Raw genomic sequence first — 22,388 nt, 5'->3', positions numbered from 1 at the left:
GGGGCCCCACCCCCCCTGGGTGAGACATACAAATTTACTTAAACGAAGATGGAACAAGGTTTTCTTTTTTAAGAAACACTTTGATGCAACAATTATTTATTTTTGCATTTGTTTCTCGGAGCAAATATAGAGTGCAAGCTAAATTAAGTGAAAGAGTCTAGAGAGGGGTATTCTTTGAATTTGACATTCTAAACATAAGAACTCTAATAGAATCGTGTTGAAATCGATTTTCCTTCTATAAGTAAGTTCTATCAAATGTCTAAAAAATGTTTATGCTTTTGAAGACAACCAGAACTGTTTTTAATGTTTCTCAAAGCAGAAACATTGGGTGAATTACAATGATGCAGAAAAAGAAAGAACCCAAATATTTGTACTTTACCATTGGCTCCGAGTAAAGGAGAGTGTAAGTTATGCTACAGATACCTACTCGGATATGCCAATGGACGCAACCATTCCCACTTGCAACCCAAATATTTTTCTTTTCGGTTCAATCCTCTTCTATCAAATCATAATTCAAATAGATTTCACCAACTTTTATTTTCCTAATAGAGTTGTAGAATATACAAACTAGTTAATTTGGATCCTCTCCACTCAACTTGCCCCTCCACCCATACAACTACACTCATGAGTGTGGGATCTAACCTATCCTTATTTGACAAGTACAGACTGAATAATTAGTGTGGATCCTACACTCATATGAGTATAACTGTATGAATAAATGGATAGACTGAGTGGAGAAGATCTGAACTCCAATCCAATAGCAAAGATAAGTGATGCGGTTCAGACAAACATTATTCTTGCCAAACACTCTTAAATATGACGGTCGACTGGTAGTAGTTTAATAAATATGTTGAATCAGGCATTTCCTTCCTTTGTTACAAAGTAGTATTATATGATATATGCATTTGCATGTAGTGAATACTCTAAAATATATTTCCATGTAATGAATACAAGGATGTTTACTACCAGCATTGGGATCTTTTTCCTTTTTGGTAGACGGCATAGGGATTGGAGCTGGATGGCATTGCTTACTTGTGTGGTTCTACACTCATACATCAACATTTGGAAGGCTTGAAATGATATTGATTCTTTTCTTTCTGTTCACATAAAGTCTATCACACTGGTGCATTACTCGTAGAATATTTCACATAAATATTTTTTTGGGATAAATGAAAACAATTTTATTTAGTGAATAAGGAGAGAAATATATCATATTTTTAGTGAATAACGAGGATAAAAAAAATGGAAAATTTACTACAAAATCTGCATATCATATTCAAGCACATGTTAGAGATAGAAGGATGTCAAGATTACCATCATCTTTGGGGAGACATCAATGGGAAGATATCACATAATTTGGGTGGAAGAGCATATGGTCTTGTAGAACTCTCCCAAAAATTAGAAACTTTTTATGGAGAATAGGGGCTGAAAGTGAAGCTTCAAGTGAGGCGATGAGAAGACAATTAAAGGTGGATTACTCATGTAGGAGTGGCGGCTTTGAGGTGGAAACAACTAATCATATACTTTTCAACTGCCCGTTTGGAAAAGCAATTTGATTTGGCAGTAACCTGGATTTTCTAGTGGGAATAGATATTGTCAACTCCTTGAGTGAAGTTATTGAGAGATGGGGGAAGTTAAAGACCCCAATGAAACCTAAAAGCAGAGAAATTTAATCGAAGCTTGGTTTCACATACTGGGTAATCTGGTTAGCTCAAAATGAAGTTCTATTTACAGGAAGATGCCCTTCACCTAAGGAGGTTATCTCAAAAAGCCAATATTTATTCAATGAATTATGGATTGTTAAATGTTATGGAGGGGACAAGATAAGGGAGTTGGAGAAATCAAGGCAGACTGTGGAAGAGATTAAGCTTAAGGAGAACGGAATTCTTCAATGTTGTGATTGCTCGAAGGAGAACGACAAGGGAGGTGTTGGATTTGTGGCTAGAGATCATAGGGGAGGTGTTCTCCACGCTAAAACAATCCCTTTGAATTTCGATGATGTAGGTTGTGGGGAGGCGATGGCAGTAAGAGAGGTGCTAATCTGGGCTCGTGATAACAACTTCTCCAAAGAACTAATGTATCCGAACTCTACTCGTTACAACCATTGAGAAAGATGATACAAGTTTGGTGTTAGATGTGAGTAGAAGTGTATGATGTTCATGTCTTACTTGTTGATTTCTTAAGTTGTAATGTCTGTTTTATTTCTAGGGAAGAGAGTTATTTTGCCCCTTCTTTAGCTAGGAAGGACATGTCAATTGCCGGTAGGACATGCAACCCAAATTCTGCTCTCGTGAACTTCGTATTTGATCAGGATTCCATGAGATTTTCTAGTGCTTATCAATATGAATTGTGCTTTACCCAAAAAAAAAAAAAAAAAAAGAAAGAGGGATAAGAAGAGAAATATGAGGATTTTCAAAAGGTTTATAAAAGCCCAGTTATGTATAATAGGGCCCAGTCACCCATGAAAAGAAATCTACATTGGGCCCGTCCCTTATCAAATTTAAGACAAATAGTCATCCCTCTTTGAGGCCCAAATCTTAGCACGGAGGTCTAGGTTGGGATTTCCCAAAGCAAAGACTGGTTAAGGTTTACTACTTCCCAAAGCGTTTATATCTAGTCGTAGTAGATTCACCACTAAGATTTGAGATCCAAGGAAGAGAAGAGAGGAGAAGAGAAGAGAACACGCTCCCTGAGTCACTGACGGATGGGTGATCGCCACGCCTAATACGAACCAGCAGTAGCCCTGCCACACGTTGTCATAATGATCCTTGGTGATGCGGCACGGCACCAATCTCTCTTCTCTTTTGGGATTAGAGCAGTAAACGTGGGGAGGGACAAAAGCTCAGAAATTTATTTCTTTAACGGTACAGCTCTGCCTCTGCTGCCAAGCCAACATTTGAAATTTTGAACAGTTTGGTTGTTTGTACTTTGTAGTAAACAAATAGAAAAACCCTTGCTACGCGTAATTGTTAGGTTGGAATGGAGGCGCTTTGTTTGGAGAGTGGGAACCTCCTCCACTGCCGCTGGTTTTCAGCGTGAAGCGATAAGGATTTTACATTATAGAGCCTCAACAACTGAGCCTAGGATCTAATAAGAGGACCAAGAGTAAGAGACAAAAGTTTTACTAATTGGGTTCGTTTTGAAGCTTCAAATCCAAACCGATAAGGTATGCTTTTGGGAGTTCACAAGAGAAAAGATTACCAGAAGAAGAAAAAGATAAGGGATTCATAATTTATGAAAGTGAGAAACTTCCAAGAAATGGAATATGGGAACCCACTAAATAGGTGCGACGGAAGATGTGGAGATTCCAATCGGATTTGGATAGTAAAATAAGGGCGTGGTTTATATATTGGGGATTAAGGTATTTTATATATATATATATATAAATTTTTTTAGTTTAAAAATATTATATATATATTTATTAATAATTTTTTTATTAAGAAGTGTTAGTAGAATAGTAAGATTTATACTTTTTAGTAAAAAGATTACGAGTTCGATTATTACAAGAGACAAAGCTCTCCCCTAAGGATGTAATCGAGGCGGCCCTAAAAACTCCTCTTTACACAAAAAAAACTACAATAATAATTGTATTTTGTAAAATAAAAAAAATTATATTTACTTTTATCCACTTCATCTTTTGGGCAAAATGGTAATTTTAAAGTTAAAATTAACATAAAACTAATTTAATAACTCACAAATAGCTTTCAGTCTTTCACTATCAACTGAGTGACTCTTGAATAGTAATTTTCATAAATTTCGTCTTAGATGAAGTATTTAGATTTTTTTTTAAGTTATGAGCCAGTGGTTTTTTGTTCCTCAAATCATTTATTAAAAAATGACTTTTTGATATTTTATCAGAAAGATTATGCTTTTCCCCCGTATGTCCGCCTCAGATACATCATCTCAGAGACAGACGCCTGTGCAATTGGATACGAAATTCTGACTCTGAGAGAGAGAGAGAGCAAATTGAATTCATTCATTAAATACCGCTCTCCCCAGGCTCCAAAACCTGGGGCAGAAATGGAGAGAAGAGAAGTGAACCTGAGATTTCTGTAACATGTTGCAATGGGAATGGGTCCACCACACGTACATCTCTGCATAGTCATTACCTCAGAAGAAATAGCAGCCAAGCGGGGAAGAAATACAAGGAATAAAAAAAAAAAAAAAATATAAAAAACAACAAAGAAAACTGGAAGGATAAATTTTTTTGTTTTTGGTAAACAAACTGGAAGGATAATCCTCAATAAAAAGGAGGTGCATTTACTGATTTTCAGAAGAAAAAAACAAACGACCAGGAAATTCTGGTGGCAACAGGTGACGCAAATAATCTAGTCTTTGGAGTTGGGAAATGGGGATGAGATATGAAGTAGTATTAAACAAGAGGGTGAGGTGAGAATGGATAAGAGGTGGATGATAAAAACGAAGAAAACATTTCTTTTCCGGCCAATAACGAAATAATTTTTATTATCATACACACCCTTTCCCCTCCAATCTTCCTTTTACTTCTCTGACAATTCCATGTTACATGAATGGACGATTCAGAATGATTTATCGATCGAAAGATCGCTAGCTTTGCTGGTGAGTCGATCATCACGCGCAGCTTATTTCCCATTTCCACAATCCCAACCCACTCTCTTATGAGTTTTAAACAGCTATTAATATGTTCCGAACGTTTGATCGATCGGTATTCAAATGGGTTTTCTTGTTCTGCATCGCTTTTGGGTATTCTGTTTGGTCGAGGTTCTTCGGTAGATTGCAATTGAAAAAATCCCTTTTTTTTCTTTGAAATATAATATGTTAGGTGAATCGTCTGTTGTAGAAGCAGACCCATCCTTTGTGTTGTGTTATTCATTTGATTTCCGATCAGTTACCGATTTGGGTTTTAATTAAAATGGTGTTGGGATGTTCAGGTTATCTGTTATTGCGTTTCGCAATCCTTAGTGGTCGAAAGGAAACGTACGTCGGTCCCTACTAGATTATGAGAGGAAGAAGAAGATAAAAAACGGAAAATTGGTTTAGACTAGTAATTTTTGTTCAACTGAATTTCTCAACGTTCTTCATCAAGTTTCAGTCGGAGAGCAGCAACTGTTTGTCGATTTATGGTTAAAAACTCTTTTCTAGAAAGAATGTGAGTGGCCTTATCTCATTAAATTGCCGAGAAGGAATTTGTAAGGAGGAAATACGCTGCTATATCGTTCAACTCTCTACTGAGACGTCTTTTCTTTTTCTTTTCTTTTTTTAATTGTTTCAGGTTTGTGCTTCAGTTTCTTGAGCAAGCATGGGGCAACAGTGTCTCTTCGCATGCTGGTATCGAGCCAGAGGTTGTGTTCTTCCCAGTCTATTTGGGTTACTACTACGATGGTATGATAAAATGATAATTGAGCCCGTGATGGTTTTGATAGATGGATAGTAGTAATTATTGGAGGTAGATTTGGGATTTTGAGGAATTGGTGTGATGGTGAACACCAGGGAGTAGGGGAAGACTAATCTTCTATTCTTGTTCTTATAATGTGGCATTGATTTGACTTGGAAACTCAATTTGCAATTATAACCGTTTAGGACTCGAGAGCAGATTTTGATCTGTTTTTCGTTGAAATGCAAGGGGTGGGGGAGTGTTGTGTTGGCGAAGGCTATATATGATACCATGGAAGTGAACTGAGGAAAGTTTTAACTTGGATTTGGAAGATAAAGTTTTGGGCTTATTGCAAAACAGTATTCATGGGTTTGCCTCAAGTACCGTATAGCAAAGTTGCTGAGGAAGTTGCACCCTCACTGACCTCACTTGGGCAAAGTCCTCCTAGGACTACTAGCAGTTGTGATCTGGATGAGATTAATGGAGGGACAGCACTGAATCGAATCACAGGGGAGTTTCCCTGCTCTTCTCTTGGTGATTTTCAGAGAAAAACTACATTGGACCTTGTGAAAAGCAAAAGCCCAGAAGCGCTCTCGAAATGTAAGTCTTCCATTAATGGTGCATCAAGTACTCATGGCTGGAAGATCAGTCCTATGGAGAAAAATGGTTTGTTTAGTAGCAAAATTGGACGCAATACTCAGATTCCTGTTTCACGGATTGTGGGTTTTGAATTTAGTGGGTCTGATATGTCTGTGAGTGGGTTTGATGGAATTTCACCGGATCGTTATCCTTTACCTGCTGTGGTTACTGCCACAACTAGTAATGAAACTGAGCCACAAGGGTCAGTAGTCAGGAAGAGGTTGTTATCCCCCTTGAATGGCATGCTTTGCCCAGATCAATTCAGTGGTGATCAGCTGGACATTGGTGGAGGAGGTGATGGCAAGGTTGATCCCCCTATCCCTGGCTGTGGCTTCAGAGCCTTCTTGGCACAAGACCACAAGAAAGCTAATGTTGGGAATACTGATTGGCCAAGCACCCCAGCTCGGTCTGTATCTAGTTGCCAAAATTGGGGTAAGATGCTACATAATACCATTAGAACTGACTCTCTTTTATTCACTGATGGCCCTTTGCTTGAAAACAATGAGTCCCTCCATCACAATTACTGCTTGTCTTCAATGGAATTTGATCCCTATGGAGAACCAAGCAAGATAAGAACTCCAACTGGAGCAGTAGCCATGTCTCCAAAAAAGTTTATCTCACCTCCTCTCACTTTGTCCCCTCTTGGTCCAAAATTCTCTGCAGGAATGAAATCTGCAGGAGTATGCAGGCCTACTAGGAAACAGGTCACAGGTGATTTAACCTCAATGAACATCGAAAAGTCACTTGAAGGAACTGTCTCAGGGTTTTCATTCTCTCCTGAGGAAGAGGTTTTTAGTATGACAAGCAAGTCATTTCAGGGTCTTGATATTGTAAAGAGTAACTGTGATGTATGTCCCCTGGAGAGTACCAGACGGATATCCTGGCATTCAGGTTCTGAATCAGCCCCTACACCCCAATGCATCAAGTTTGTTAGAAGTTTGAGTGGACTCTCTGTTAGGAGGTCTTTGGTTGGTTCTTTTGAAGAGTCCCTGTTGTCTGGTCGGTTTTCATCTGCCAAAGTCTGTCAGGTTCGCATCCTTACTGAGAAATTTGTCTCATCCCCTTGTTTTTACTTTACTGATGGTCATTTTGACATTCTATTTTCCATTTTGCCTTGTATCTCCATTACTGATGTTTTATTTTTCTGCAGAGAATCGATGGTTTTCTAGCTGTTTTGAATGTTACTGGGGGAAGCTTTTCACCATCCTCACAGAAACTTCCATTTGCTGTAACTAGTGTAGATGGAGATAATTGTCTACTATACTATGCATCAATAGACCTTGCAGGAAATTTGCCAACAAATAAGTATACTGGCCCCAAGTTGAAGAGGAGCCTTAGCAATGATGAATCTCGAGCTGCCAAGAGCCGCCTGCGTATCCCTATAAAAGGGCGCATACAACTGGTACTGGCTTCCTTAACCCTAAAAAGTTGTTTGATTAACAAGTAATTCAGGCTGACTTAAATGCTATATGACATAATAAGCTGATCATGGTTTTATTTGTACTCTCCTTGTTGCAAGTTGTTACACCTTTAACACCTAACAGAGCTACTTTTTTTTTTTGGGGTGGGGGTAGGGTGCTTGTTGTTAGTTGTATGTGATGCTTTCATAACCCAGAAGCACCTCTGGAAGTTGATGGCCTTTGATTCCTCGTCAATGTGGAGATCTTTTCGGCTAGTGGTGGGGATTGAAGCCCATAGATAGTGACTAAATTGTGGTTGGCAGGTTGTACTTCTCATTCCTGGGATTGTATTCAGGTTCAAAATTAACAATGAAAAACTGGTTAAACTAATATCATAGTGGCTCTGCCTTTCAGAGGAAAAGGAAAGCTGCCCCCGGGGGGGGGGGAATTGTTGGGAAGATGGGATGACCCACATGTCTGTGGGGCTTTGTTGATGTGGAAATGTGTAGATATTGGATAGGATCTTTTTTCTTTTTGGGGGTGGGGGGTGGGGGAATTTGAATTGCCATATTGGCATTTTCCAACCCGCCTAAGTTATACAGGGTATATTTGGGTTCGTGGGTGTGAATTCTGGAAGCCTGGATGCTTCTATATTATTTTGCTAATTACGTCACATCCTCACCTTAGTTTTTGTTGCTTGCATGACACAACATAGATTTATTCCTTTCCCAACTTAACTTTATTTTTTAGTTAATATAACATTTCCTTCATGTATGCTTTTCTACCAATTCATCCTGCAGCTTCTGGAGTATGAAGCTTCCGTTTCTTAATCCTTCAAAATCTTATCGTCTTTCATGATGTTTTGAAGTTAAGCGTCACAGTGTATGTTCCACTACAGCAAGGTCTGGGAGGGACAAATCTATGCAACTTTTGCCCCGTCTTCTGTGATTCTTCAAACATTACATTTTTTTATTGCTTTCTTGAATACTCCTGAATATGGCATGGTTCTGAATATCCAAATTCATGTGAGAGGCATAGTAGTATTTCTACAAAATTATGACTTCAAAATTATTCTAGGCTGGTAAGCATTGTTGCTTTGAGGTCGTTATGAAATTTGGCAGCCTAAAAATGTGTCTGTAAGTTTGGAGGATCTTCTCCGCTAGCTACCTGAACACCCCCCCCCCCCCCAAAAAAAAAAAAAAAAAAAAGACCCTCATATTCAAGTTGAAAATTTGAGGAAAAGCTATGATTGTTAATTTTTTTCTTAAGAGTGGTGTGTCCCAATTCTTATTAGTTGGATCCTCTGAACATGTCCTATTAACATGCGGCAGAATTCCTAATGCAGATCATATCCCCAAATGAGTTTATTTTCTCAGAAAATAGTTTAGTTTAGGTTTGGGTTTTATATGCAATGGGCCTCTGGTCCCTGGATTTATTTTGTGTTAGGCGAGACCTTTTTTGTTGGCCTAGAATATGGGTTTCTAGGCTGAGATTAGGTTGAATTAATTAGCTTATTCTTTGTTTTTAGTTTGTTTTGTTCAACTTAAGTTACAGTAATTAATAATTTCTGTATGTAATTAAGATTTTCCCATACCCCTTCACATAAAGCTCAAGATGGTCTTGTGTTGTAGTTAGAGTTAGCTTCCGTTTTTAAGTTAAGAGTATGTAATTGGCTCTAAAGCTCTACCTATACCCACCTGTGGAGTAGTAGAAATCAGATCCCTTTAATTCAAATTCTGTTTTGCAAATTGGCCTGTTGCCTTCTTCTCTGTGAGAGTGTTGCTGCTACTTGGAGTTTCAAGTCTAAGTGCTGTTAGCTCCTTGGTGTTTTTAAAGTCCAATTTGCTGGTGGGATTGGTTGGACCACTCCTGCCCCAGGAGGTGTTTCCAGCTTTCCTCATTGATTTGAAGAAAACTTCCCTGTTCAATGACTTATCGAATACAAGAACTATTAAGATTCAATAATTGGAATAATAAGCACGAACACTTAGATTAAAAAAATATGCAAGATAATCTGGTTACCATGGGGCGGGTCCCCCTACAGCAACATTGCTGCCCCTCAGCCAAATGATGCCCAAACACTCATAAAACATCTGATACTCTCTCCTCACAACTTCCCCACCTTTTATAACCTACCAACCAGCCGTTCTCCTCCAAGTGGCGTTCCCCAGGGGCCCTACAGTCATAAAAGGAAAAAGCTTGGGATATATTTGCTAATAAATCATTTTGTTCCTTTACCTTACATATAAAAATTGGTTATGTTTCCTTTTGGAGGAATCGTATGGTATCTGGCTAACTGCCTCTTAAGTTAGGTACATGATTGGTATTATGCCTGCACCAAAAAAGTTTACACTACTTTTGCTTATGGCCCCTGAAATGGATTTTATTAACTGATGATGGCAGGTTCTCAGCAACCCAGAGAAGACACCTCTTCACACTTTCTTTTGCAATTATGATTTGAGTGACATGCCAGCTGGGACCAAGGTGCGTTAATTAGATTATTGTTTGTCTTTTATTTTATTTTTAATGTGCAAATTAGATCTGAACATTACACAGAATCTTGTGAAATTTTAAGTTAGCATCATTTAAAGATTAGTCATAATAAGCACATTGAATTGTTCAAATGCAACATAAAATTTAATACTTCTATGAGATTTTTCTTAATTATTTGTTTTTTATTTTTAGTTTACTTGTCCTTGAATTAAACCCATATATTAAGTACATACATTGGCACCAGAGAAATAATTTTGTGTGAATATCCATAATCCATGGGTTTCCCTCCTTCCTTCATCCATTGGATTGAGGTCTGCATCTCTACTCCTTACTTCTCCGTTCTAACCAATGGCTCGCCGGCGGGATTCTTTCCTTCCCGTGTCGGTATTCGCCAAGGTTGTCCCCTCTCTCCCTTTCTCTTCTGTTTGGCTCTGGAAGTGCTCTCCCGTATCCTCCAAGCCAAGACAGATCAATTCCTGATCTCCCCCATCCCTAAATGCAAAGCCCTCAATCTCACCCATCTCGCTTTTGCTGATGATCTCATGATTTTTGCCAAAGCTAACCATAGTTCCATCTCCTCCATCATCTCTGCCCTTTCCTTCTTTGAATCCCTCTCTGGCCTTAAGGTCAATCTTGATAAGTCTACCCTCTTCCTCTCTGGAGTGACCGAGCCTCTTCGTTCTAATCTCCTAAATCTTTCGGGTTTCAAGCTCGGCTCCTTCCCTGTGGTCTACCTTGGTCTCCCTTTTATCCCTAGTAGGCTCTCCCGCCATCATTGTGCCCCCATGTTGGATCATATCCGTAAAAGTCTCCAACTCTGGAAAAGCCGGCTCCTCTCCTTTGCTGGTAGGGTTGAACTCATTCGGTCTGTGCTCCAATCTTCCTACCTTTATTGGAGTGGTATCTTCCCAATCCCCAAAGCCATCTCATCTGCAATGGAATCTCTCTTCTGTGCTTTTCTTTGGAAAGGTCAGGAATCAACGCGATTCCTTCGCCCCATCAGTTGGTCCAACATTTGTCGGCCCAAATCCGAAGGGGGCCTTGGAATCCGCCGAATCCTTGGAATCCGCCGAATCCAAGAAGTCAATTCTGCTGCTTTACTTAAACTCATCTGGAAAATTGTCACCAATCATGACTCCATCTGGGTTAATTGGGTCCACTCCTACCTCCTCAAATCTGACTCCTTCTGGACTGCCCATATCCCTCCTAATCCTTCCTGGACCTGGAGGAAACTGCTTCTCCTGAGACCCCATGCTCTCCCTGCCATTACCACTCAAATTTCCTCTGGTTCCTCTACTTCCTTCTGGCTTGACCCGTGGCATCCGATGGGTATCCTTTTCAATCATTTCACTCCCCGCATTGTCTATGAGACCCGCATTCCCAAATCTACCCGCCTCTCTCATTTTATCTCCAGTGGTTCCTGGGCTCCCTCGCCTCACATTAGTCTCACGCAAGTCTGGAACTCTCTTCCCCCTATCCATTCCCTCCCTCACGACAGAGTCATCTGGCTTCCCTCCTCTACCAAAAATTTCTCCACTGCTTCTGCTTGGAACCTATTCCGCTCCCCCCTCCCCTCCCCCCTATGGCCCCCCCTGGTTTGGTTCAAAGGTCATATCCCTAGGCATTCCCTTACCCTTTGGAGAGCCCTAAACATAGCCCTCCCAACCCAGTCATTCCTTGCCTCCCGCCACATCCCTGTGAACCCAAATTGCATTCTTTGTTGGAATGGTATCGAGGATATCGAGCATTTGTTCTTCACTTGCCCTTTCTCTAGTGCTCTTTGGAGAAAAGCCATTAACTTCATTTGGCCCCGCTCTCGTCGATCCTTTGTGTTTGCTCGGGATTGGTCTTGGGTGTTGAGTAATTTTTCAGGTACCTCTATTTGTGACCGAATAGGCAAGCTCGTGTTTAGTGCTTCAGTCCATCATTTGTGGTGGGAGCGAAATCTCCGGCGCTGGACTTCTAAATCCCGCTCTATAGATACTATATGGAATGCTATTTACTTTGATGTTTCCTCTAAAATCTCTGCTTATCCCTCCCCCCTGGTTGTTGACTCCCCAAGGAACAGGCTTATTGTTGTTGCCTGGGGTCTCAACTCCCAATTCCATTCTCCTCTATGATCCTGGTCATTGGATCCTCCTTTGTATTTGCTTTTGTCTTTGTTTAATTAATTATTCATCCAAAAAAAAAAAATCTTGTGTTTATTCCTACTACCCATATTTTAGAAATGGCCAAATGCAACTGAACCCAGTTGATCAAAGGCCTAATGCATCACCCAGCTGAAGGTGAATTTCCATTAAAATAAGCCAACTTTTCTGATTTATCTGCATCTGGGCATGGCTATGTTGTCCCAACTTTATTATCATGGATACAGTCCATTAGCTTTCCTAACCTTTTAAGTTCCTCTATAATGTTCAGCACAACTGCAGGTAAGTACAAATCACCTCATGGACACACACAGTGTCTACCTCTAGTTGTCTCTTTGTTACACCAGCAAACCTCTGGGCTTTTAAGAGATCAAAATCTGATTACAACGATTCCAATTTTTCATGCATGTGGGTTGTTTGCTTTTTCGTTTCCTTCAGAATATATTTAGTGTTGTCATTCTGCAGGGCTGCTACATGTATATGGAAAAGCAAACCCATATGCTGAAACATTCTTTTGGCAAAATCCATTTTATAGGTGGGTACCGTACTTTGTCTCAAAGAATTCCTAATTGTTCCACTATGAAGGATGATGTGGCATTTCCAACTGTTGCTAGGGAATGATCCAAACTAAGCTATTTGGCATGTGTCAGATTTCAACATTGAAGTGTATGATTGAAAACTTCAGTGTATTGGCATGACATTACATTTATGTCTATGTACCCTTCTCTAGTATCATGCATCTTTGTCATATTTTTAATGATTCTTCATGCCACTTGGCCAACTTTGTTTGGGCTGAAACTTGGCATACAAGCAGGGCACAGATATATACTCCACATGATGTCGATCCTAACAGTAGCTTGGTTCTAGTTCTCTCTGATTTTCACCAGTCAATTTGCAGTTTCAAAAGAGTACAGCAAAAAAGTGGGAAGTTCTAAAATAAAAATAAGAAAAATAAAGATGAACATTAAACTGAAGTGTTTAGGTTGGATTCCATATTCAGTATGGGACAAGCATGCTGCTCTTGTTGAAACTGAACAAAGAGAGGTACCTTACCAGTCTTATGATGTTCAAGGCCTATGGTTTCCCCTTGCTGTCGTAGGATTTTAGGTTACATGAGTTCTCTTTTTGTTCTAAGAAAACATCCCATTATCTATAAAAAATGATGGCACTTCCAGCCTACCTGGTTCAATATGCTTACCATGCTTATAGTGGAGACAAAAGGAGCTGAGAAGATAAGATGAAACTTTAAGATGTATAATGTGTGGTTGTCACATATGATGATGAAGCATGCTCTTGCAGATATAGTTGTTATTCTTTGATGTACCTACATCTTTCCTTCTTCCAGTGACTTCTATGTATGTCCAATTGGTAATGGATTTTGATCTCATTGTTCACTTGGATCAGACATTCTTGCGTCAAAAGGTCACACTTGCATCTTCGGGAGCAACTTCTATCCATGTTAAAGGTGGGATCAGGGATTTTGACATGAAACATGTACCTGTGGGAACTGTGTCTATGAAGGGAGGCCATCCCATACACCGTAGAGGGGTTTCTGCCAAGCAGGATGGAGTTATTGATGTACATACAATGAGATCTCAAGATCAAAGTGCTAACATTTTAGAAAATTTTAATTCCATAACTAAAGGTTGTTTATATAGTTGTGATGGTCAGCAACTTGACTTGTGCAATATATCACAGAATAAGGGAGGGCGAGAGATAACTCCCTTGTTATTTGCACCTATGGAGTGTCTTGGGCAGTCAAATAGCATTGGGCTTGCTACGATCACGGAGAATGTGAATGGGTTTAACAGCAGTGATTGTGAGAACAATGATGGTGAAGATGATATCATGATGGATGGCTGCCATGAATCTCACGGGAAACCTGTAAATACTTCTCCTAAGGTCAATGAAAGCAGTTCTGGTGGTGGTGTTCTGCGTTATGCTCTTCATCTCCGTTTCCTCTGCCCTTTTCCAAGAAAGGGTACAAGGCTCCAGAAATGCAAATCTGATCCATTATCTACTCCGGAAACAAATCATTTAGATGCTGAAGGGGAGCGGCGCTTCTACTTATACAATGATTTGAGGGTTGTCTTTCCTCAGCGCCATTCAGATGCTGATGAGGGCAAGGTAAATTTGTTAACAGATTACTGATAAACAGTATGAACATGCATTTTCTGGTGAGTGTCGCATGTTGGAATCCATGAAAATGGTATTTAGTGTGTTTCTGAAATTGGTTATGGTTCTTTCTGTGGTTTACATGTCTGAAAAGTGGCTATAAATGAGATATGAAGATGGTAGCATAAAAATTGGGTTGGTATGATTGTATCATACAAGTGTTGAAAAGTGGAGAGTGGAAGAGGGGTTCTTGCTTTTTCTTTCTGGTTAGTTAGTTCTTTTTTTTTTTTTTTTTTGGGGGGGGGGGTGGGATGGTGGAACTTAGAATGAAGATGTGATTCACCATAGAGACTTGGCTTTTATGTGCATATGACTGCCAAAATTACTTTTGTTTCTACAAATTTGGTTTTTGATTTGGATCCATGAAATTTGGCTTTTATTTTAACTGTATAACTAACACTTGATATGTTTCTTGGAGGGTTATGTGAGCTTCCCTCTTCTTTGGCATGGTCAACCCTTTCTTCCTTGCTCTTCCGCACACTTTAATAAAAGTAAAGAAAGAAGAAATCAATGCTTGTCTAGCATGATGGATTGAACTGGTGTGGGAAGATGAGTGTTTGTGAGGTTATGACTGGTGTAGCCTTAGTGGAATGGTGAGCAGGAAGGATTCCATTTAGTCCATGCCGAATAATTGGAGAAAGGTTTAACGAGTTGAGTCCATTCACTGGGTTTTGAGTAAAGGCAGGAGTGTAAAGATTAAATAATTTTATGGAACATGAAGAAGCAATAGTCACTATATTTGTCTGGCCTTCCAAATCTAATCACCTGGTGTACATATGATTGTTCAAGTCAGTGAACAAGTTTGCTTCACTTACAAATGGGACAGTGACATTGTTGTTGGTTCACAAACTATCTGCAAATCCATCTTACTTTTTCTGTTGGAGAGTAAATTTCTGCCTGTTGAATGGCGTTGTTCTTTTCTTGATCATTCTTATGTTAAATGGTCAGTGGATGGTTTTCAGGCAGGTTGTTGACTTTGCTAGCTTCTGGTTTTCTCCTTGTTTTCTGGTGTTGTTTACTTTTTTCTTTCTCCTCCCAGATAGTTTTTGGCATCTCTTTGTTATTATTTCCATGCATAATCTATTCTGGAACTTAAAGATGCATTATTGTGTTTGATGGTTGTTCTCCTTGATTGTTGAAACTGTCCCCTCATGTCTGTCTTTTTTGTTTCATTGCTACTAGTTGTTAAGAAGGCTTTTTTCTTGAACTCATTTTTGGTTTCTTGGAATGGTTCTACGGATGCCTAAGCAGTGAAGTGATGTTTGTGTCATTCAAGTGTTACTAGTAAGGTTAAACTTCAAAGAAACTAGGAATTGAGTTTGTTGGGTATGAATAGACTTCAGCTGGAGGATCTCTTTGGGTGCTAAGCTCACGCCTCATGTAGAATTACTTCCATTTGCGAGTTACCCATATATCAGCAGGAATGTTCATTTATAATGTAGTGAAGCAGTAAAGGCTAGGTAAGAGATGAACATGTAAAAATAATTAAAAATAAAAAAAATAAAAAATAAAAAAAGGTGAAAAGGAGGCTTGATGATACATTTGTTCTGTTGCTGGCTGATGATATAAGCACTGGAGAAAATCCAGAGCTAAAAGTTGCTCCATTGTGTTCAAATTGGAACAGCCTCTCTGCGCAGGGTTGGCTGCATATATTATGACCCTCTCCACACCCCGCAGTGGTGGGACCCAAACCCTTTTCCACCTTTAGAAGATCCAAGGTATGACTAGCTGTTTGTGATTTTTGTTGTTTGGGTTTTTTTTTCTTTCTCATCATGAGTAAATTCGAACATTGTGATCTCCCCCCTCTATTGTACTCCAACCACCATAACTGGTGGATGAAAATATTCACTTTTCACCATGAGTGAAAGGAAACTCGGTTCTCTTTGTGCTTCAGGATCCCATTGTAATTCTTCTGTTCTTGGGGTTGTAAACCTTAGCAATACTATGTTTCTGGGAATAAGTCTTCTGTCCACGAGTGGCCTATGCTAGCACTGCCATATGTCTCTCCCTCTCTTCTCAAAACAAGGGGACAGTAGAGGAGGAGGAGAGAGATAAGACTCAAGGGAATGTGGCCTATGCCAACACTCTTGTACAGTGCATTTTCTCATTATGTTTTTGTATGATGAGCCATTAGTCCTCTTCCTGGTATGGTGCTGCGTTCTGCTTAACTTGTGAATGTTTTCCCTGTTTGGATTTTTGTAATGGAGCTTCTTTTTTTCATTTTGCCTTTCTCTGTGATGACAGTTGAACGTGGAGCACCATTTTCCAGCTGATCCAAAATACTTCGACATCAGTAACTGACTTCTTTGAATACATTCAAATCTACATTGTCTGGGTCATTGCCTTGTATATAGTCTTCTTAGTCCTCATTATACTAATGTGTGGCAGCAGGTTAGCTACCCCTTCTTTAACTGTAACAATTCAATTTTTTAATTTGATTCTCCTTACCCCAGTTTCACTTTCCACCACCCACCCCCTCCCCCTCCCCCCATCCAAAAAAAAAAAAAAGAAGAGAGGAAAAATGTGAAGAAAAATTGAAAACGGAATGATCAACAATGTTTGTTAGGTGTAATTCATTGGGGCTTGCCTTGTGGGCTCTGGTCTGGGTTAGGCTTGGGTCCTGAATGACATGCGAACCACATGGTTCAGCGGTGTTTTCGAGCATCGGCAGCGGTGGATTGTGCTGAGAAGGGTCTCAGACACTATAGGTCCATTCAAGCTCTTAGTGGTAGGTTTTGACATTGGATAATATCAGAAATAGCGATGATGAATGATTGAGTGGTGACGTTGAGACATCATTTATTCCCCCTTTCTACTTGCACCCCTGCTTAATATCCTTGCTCCTTGGGCTGTTTTATTGGGTTACTGGTTACCCCATCCCTCAATCTTTTTGAGTCAGGAAGGGAGTTGATCAAACTACTTCATTGCTTCTCTGGCTTGGTGTTCAAACTTACAGTTGACCTATTCGTGGGTAAATTATTTATCCAAAAAGAATACTCTCTTCTTGGTGGGTGGGTGGTTGGTTTTGTGCCGTAATGTCTCGTCCATGCATGTTTGGGGATTAGAACCGAATTTGTTCCAGCTTCTGAAGATGAAAAATCAGATCAGAGTTGGTAGAAGTGGCCGGATTAGTATCAGATTAGAATTGGTGTAATCCGGCTGACTAGTTAGAATCTATGTCACTGATTCTTTATTTAGGAAGCCTGGGTGAATGAGACTGATTCTGATCGTTTCTTGGTCAATTTTGAGATGATGGAACACCAATCTTGGACCTGATTTCTTAGTTTCTAAACCTTGGGTTGTCCTATGCTGCTGCAGCCTTGATCACATGTACCACACATTGGTAACCGCTGGTTGATTTATCCACTGGACCTCTGTCTGTCTTCAACTTTGACTTCCTACTGTACCTGTAGAACTGTTCTAAATTTTGGATATCCAGCAAAATTGGGTTGGCCTTTTCAACTGGGTTCGATGCCAGTACTGGACTTTTATGGGCAAGATTTTGAGTCTATTTGGATCCTTTTCATAAATTCGATGGTGCAATGGAATCTTAGCGCCCAGATTTCTGTCTAGGTTTCACAAGCCAGCAATGTCAGAATATCAGCAAATTGCACAAACTCTGACTAATGCTAGTCACTAATACATAGAGTCGGAGTTGCAGAATTCAAGCTGCAAATTGAACAGTCCCATGAATTCCATGTTAACCCTTACATCTTGGACCTCCCAACTGTTCAGTGATGCTATTGCATTTCAAGAATTTGATGCATGCAGCACCCCTGCGATCCAAACCCCCCCCCCCCCTCTCTCTCTCACACACACAAAACCAAATCACATCCTTCGTAGAAAAGGTAAAAAAAGAATTGGGGTTTTTGAATGTTTGCTACATCAAAATGTATGACTTTTCTTTGGATCAAAGGGAGTTCAGGATTGGGCAGTCAATACTGAATTGATCTCATTCCCAGAAGATAGCTGATGGAAAGCTCTTCTGAGCGAAAAATTAAAGAGGAAGTTTTGGGGAAGCTCAGCTCTCAAAACAGAAGAACAAAGAGTATGTTTTGTGACATGTTCTCCTTATGACCTAAATGTACGTATCTACTTATCCTTCTTTGTGACTCCTGAGGTGAAGATTAGCAAATTGGCTACTGCAGGATGACCTGTTAGATACCATACTTGGGTAGAATTGTCACAGTTCACTAGTGTACTGAGGTAATTGAGGTCTCAATCTGTTAAGAACAGGCTTGTTTTTGGAATGTGCTCTTGGAATTGATTTGCGTTTAGAACACATCCTAAGCAAGGAGGTAGAGTGAGGGCTAGTATCTATTTTAAGAATGCATACCAAACTCTCAAAGCCAAGTCTGGACCAGCATCTATTTTGAGAACGCATACAAAACACACCAAGCAAAGTATAATTGTGGTGGTGGGACTACTAAATAATGCTGCACAGTGTTTTGAACTGCATGTTCTTTATTATTTTGCTGGGTCCATCGTCTAATGCCCATTCCAGTTTGTCTTCTGTCATTTCATGCATATCCTTGTTCCACCCAGTTGCCAGAGATATTGATTTGATCTGTTGAAAAGATTGAAATTGCGCTGTGCCATGTTAAAGACCATTCGTGTTAGCTATTCTGGATCTGGAATAAGGATTTGGAACTCAATCAACTCATGGGTTAGACATTAGATCTTAGATCTTAGATTGACATACATGATTCGCAGTGGGCAGCCAAAGCTGTCCCAATTTTAAGTATTGAACTGAACACAGGATCTCCCCAGTACATATAGTCACTCACACAAGACTGATAAGCAGTTATAGAATTTCTGCCATGCGTCTTTGGTACTTAAGCCGTTGCTTCCTTAGTCGCAGCCTAATTCGTAACTCACAGATCCCATCAATTCTGGCCCTTTCAGTCTTGGGTTGTTCTCAAAACTGCACCACCCAATGACAAACAAAAGACCCATTAAGCTAATTTGGTTTCAGGTACTCAATAATCTACACATGGGAGAGCTCGAGTTACCTTTTCTCTGAGAACTTGTAAAAGGAGCCAGAAGTTGGTATGGTACCACACAGATCATTGTTTGAGACATCACTGCAGCATTATCAGAAAAAAGAAAGAAAGGGGCATCACTGCAAATTCTGAAATCTTCATTTTGTTTCTAGGCAACGCCAAATCTGAAAACTCTCTGAAGATCGATGCACTTCCATTAACAAGTCGGAAGGGTTTATATTAAAGCGACTTACAGGATCTTCAGGTTTCGAAGCCTGGTAAGCTGTCTTGGTATTCTTCCTGTCAGCCTGTTCCCATTCAGACGCCTGCATGCATATCCATAAACACAGAAACCCTGTTACAAAGAGGCTCAGTAGATAGACGATACAGGCAACTAATAGCAGATACTTACAGGAATCTGAGATTGGAGAGGAAGGAGAGAGAGGAAGGTATGGAGCCGGCAAGGTTATTGTGGTGAAGGTCAAAACTCACTAGGCTCTTTAGACCTCCCAGCTCCTTTGGTATTGAACCCACTAAGTTGTTCCTGTAGAGTTCCCTGCACAGTGATGGAGTAACTTTGGTGTTATTAGGGTAAGCAATGGGAAGGAAGGAGAGGAACCCAAGAAGAGACTTACAGGTATTGAAGCTTCTCAAGTCTACCCAACTCGGGAACAAGTTTACCAGACAAGTTAGCGTTGCCCAAGTCCCTGTTCATGACAAGTGAATGATAACAAATATAACTATGTGAATGGCAAGCCAATAGGAAGGAGAACAGGAAAGAAGGAACTCCAATGATGTAAAACCTACAGTCGGGTAACCCTGTTGTGAGAATCGCAAGTTACATGAAACCAGGTGCAGGGATTCACTAAGGTAGGATCCCAGCTCTGTAGCACATTTCTTGGGTCCTTCAATGCCCTCCTTAGTGCATATAACGCATCACCTGTTCCATTCACACACCCACATAACAGAACACACTATCTGTTAGCTTAACCAAACTAAAGTGAGAACAAAGAAGATGAAGAAAGAGAAGCTTAAAGGCTTCAGAGAACGAGAGAGATAATCACCTTCAAGGTTGGCATTAGTGAGTGTTAAGGACATTGATATCAGAAACATAAGAAGCAGAAGAATCCTAATAACCATCAATGGACCAGCCATCAAACCTTCCGACTTCAGCTAATAACTGGAAATCCTCCAGGTGACCAAAATCTAGTTGCTGAGGAAGATGGTGGGATGGTATATTGTTACTTATGTTTCTTGGAGAAGTCTATGGTTTGGGAAGGTGACTCTTCTGAACTCTCTTTACATCTCTTTTGCAATGCAATGCTGTGATATAACAAGAAACGAGTAAGTGCCATGAAACCAAAACAATGTCGAGGTTATTTATAATAAACAACAGTAGTGCTCTGCTCTGCTGTAATCCCTATTTTCTACTGTAATGCTGTAAGCAATTAAAAGAACCTTTTTTCCAAAAAGGCAAAGTCTCTCTTCACCCAAGATGAAGAGATTTCTTGATCCATTGATTTAAAGGTTGTTACCAAGCAAGGTCTCTCCCCTCCCTCTCCCTTCAATATAGCTAACCATGATTACCAGGGAATATGGATAAACCACAATAGACAGGGCAAAATCTTTAATATTGTACAATATCTAAAGTAAGTGCAATGAGCTTTTCTGAATTTGTCTCAACTGCGAAATTTCAACCGTGAAGAGACGAGTTCCTCTCGTAAGTATAGCATGGATGTGTCTTATTGAAAAAGACTACATGGGTGTGATTCTTTAACATAAAGTTGACTACACGGCGGAGAAAGGGAACGAGATGATTAGCTAAGACCAGGAAACCTTGGAAGATTTTTTTTTTTTCTTTTTCCCTTTTTGGAGAGCAAAGACCAGAAATCCTTCCAGCCAACCTTCTATTGTAGGGTGGAGCTCACTAATTTGTTTTCTTTGGGGATTAAAAACGCAATTTGTTGAATTAGAGCTCACTAATTTGATTCAGGTGTTGGAAGCCCAACATTAGTGGTAGGGATGCTTGCATTTCTCAAAGTGGTCAAACAACTTTTTGGGGGCATTTTTTGACCATTTCCCTCGCTTTGAATTCGAATCTCTGCTTTTGCTCGTCTATTAGCTTTAAAGCCTTTTCTGGGTTACCTTAAAAGATGTGAGATCTGCCCCTTTTCCTCTCCACTTTTTGGAAGACCCTTCTAACTTTTCCTAAAAGCTTTTCAAAAGGAAGACAAAAGCTTTCTAATACGGATCATCAATTGTATAATCTCACTTGGCGCGTCAAATCCTCCTTCACTTTGATTTAGTCAATGAGACAAGAGTAATACGACACTACCAATGATTTCATGATCCACCCATGGCCTCAATGGTCTACAAAACCCTAAGAAGCCCTTTAGATGAATGGAGATACAGCATGGTGGTACACGTTGCATGCTCCCCATCAAATCAAGCTCGTCCTAATGCCACAAATTATTTGAAATAAATACTTCAATAACGAAATGAGAGTTCATCAATAATAATACATCATCCGTTAGTTATCTATTGAATGATTTTCAGGAACTCCAAATGAGGCCACCTGTACACCAAACAAAGGCCACGGGTCACTGCAGAGCTACTATGCTTAATGCTTTCATCTCTACCTTCAGGCTTCAACTGGGTCGATCAGATTTCAAATGTGGGAACTTCACAATCAAAGCCATGAGTGGCCTTGTAAAATAGCCTGGGCAGTATATTTCTGTATGGGTCTTTTTCACGTTTCTCCTTCAAATAAGCAAGGCAGTTCTCAACTTCTGACTTCACCTTTAGATACAATTCATGGGCTTTCTCCTTGTCTCTTAACTCCACTTTTCTTCCTTCAGACACAATAATTTGAAAAGAAAAGTTACTCTTCAAAATAAACTTAGCAAAAATTATCTGTAAAACTGATCTTATGTGGGTGCATAAAAATTGATGATGCCAATTATATAATACAAAATAGTATAATTGAGAAGAGCACCAACCAGAACAAGAAATTGGATAAAATCATCCAATAGTATTCAACTTACAGCCGGGGGTTTGTTCTAACTTTGATCCATTAAACTACTTATTCTTTCTGTGAGTTGCATGATGCAATGCAATAGGCACAACCAAGAGTATCCACAAGTGGAACCAACATATTCAGAAGCAGGTTGATGTGTACTAAGAAATTAAACAGATAGAA

The 22,388-nt window shown here is 39.8% G+C and overlaps 3 protein-coding genes across 7 annotated transcripts in view; 1 reads left to right on the top strand and 2 right to left on the bottom strand.

The window, feature by feature from the left end:
* The first annotated feature begins 4,265 nt into the window (after positions 1-4,265).
* On the top strand, positions 4,266-18,518 carry LOC149006237 (meiosis chromosome segregation family protein). Of its 3 annotated transcripts, none has more exons than XM_089165832.1 (7): positions 4,266-4,578; positions 4,911-5,128; positions 5,252-7,020; positions 7,143-7,394; positions 9,796-9,876; positions 13,437-14,159; positions 16,452-18,518. In XM_089165832.1, the coding sequence occupies exons 3-7, from the start codon at positions 5,719-5,721 to the stop codon at positions 16,506-16,508; spliced, it is 2,415 nt and encodes an 804-aa protein (XP_089021958.1). In that variant the 5' UTR covers positions 4,266-4,578; positions 4,911-5,128; positions 5,252-5,718; the 3' UTR covers positions 16,509-18,518. The 3 variants fall into 3 exon arrangements, with proteins under 3 accessions (XP_089021958.1, XP_089021957.1, XP_089021959.1); XM_089165833.1 differs by lacking the exon at positions 4,911-5,128 and having other exon boundaries at positions 4,267-4,578; positions 5,252-6,424; positions 6,656-7,020; XM_089165831.1 differs by lacking the exon at positions 4,911-5,128.
* A 15-nt stretch (positions 18,519-18,533) lies between these two features.
* LOC149006236 (leucine-rich repeat protein 1-like) lies at positions 18,534-20,631 on the bottom strand. Its single transcript, XM_089165840.1, has 7 exons — positions 20,254-20,631; positions 19,997-20,129; positions 19,825-19,896; positions 19,602-19,745; positions 19,444-19,515; positions 19,220-19,291; positions 18,534-19,131 (listed from the first exon to the last, which is right to left on the bottom strand). The coding sequence occupies exons 1-7, from the start codon at positions 20,342-20,344 to the stop codon at positions 19,059-19,061; spliced, it is 657 nt and encodes a 218-aa protein (XP_089021966.1). The 5' UTR covers positions 20,345-20,631; the 3' UTR covers positions 18,534-19,058.
* Positions 20,632-20,782: 151 nt separating this feature from the next.
* The window catches only part of LOC149006234 (phytyl ester synthase 2, chloroplastic-like), a 48,093-nt gene continuing 46,487 nt past the window's right edge, over positions 20,783-22,388 (bottom strand). For 2 of the 3 annotated variants that reach the window (XM_089165838.1, XM_089165839.1), the window contains one exon: positions 20,783-22,041. In XM_089165838.1, coding sequence (XP_089021964.1) covers positions 21,851-22,041 — 191 coding nt within the window. In that variant the 3' untranslated portion in view covers positions 20,783-21,850. The remainder of the gene's footprint in view (positions 22,042-22,388) is intronic. The other variant, XM_089165837.1, reaches the window with a different exon arrangement.

Source organism: Hakea prostrata, chromosome 8, assembly GCF_041222555.1.
Source record: "Hakea prostrata isolate BN-2017 chromosome 8, UWA_Hpros_2, whole genome shotgun sequence".
Taxonomy (NCBI): domain Eukaryota; kingdom Viridiplantae; phylum Streptophyta; class Magnoliopsida; order Proteales; family Proteaceae; genus Hakea; species Hakea prostrata.
Note: the sequence above shows the minus strand (reverse complement) of the source record. Positions and strands in the feature narration are given on the sequence as shown.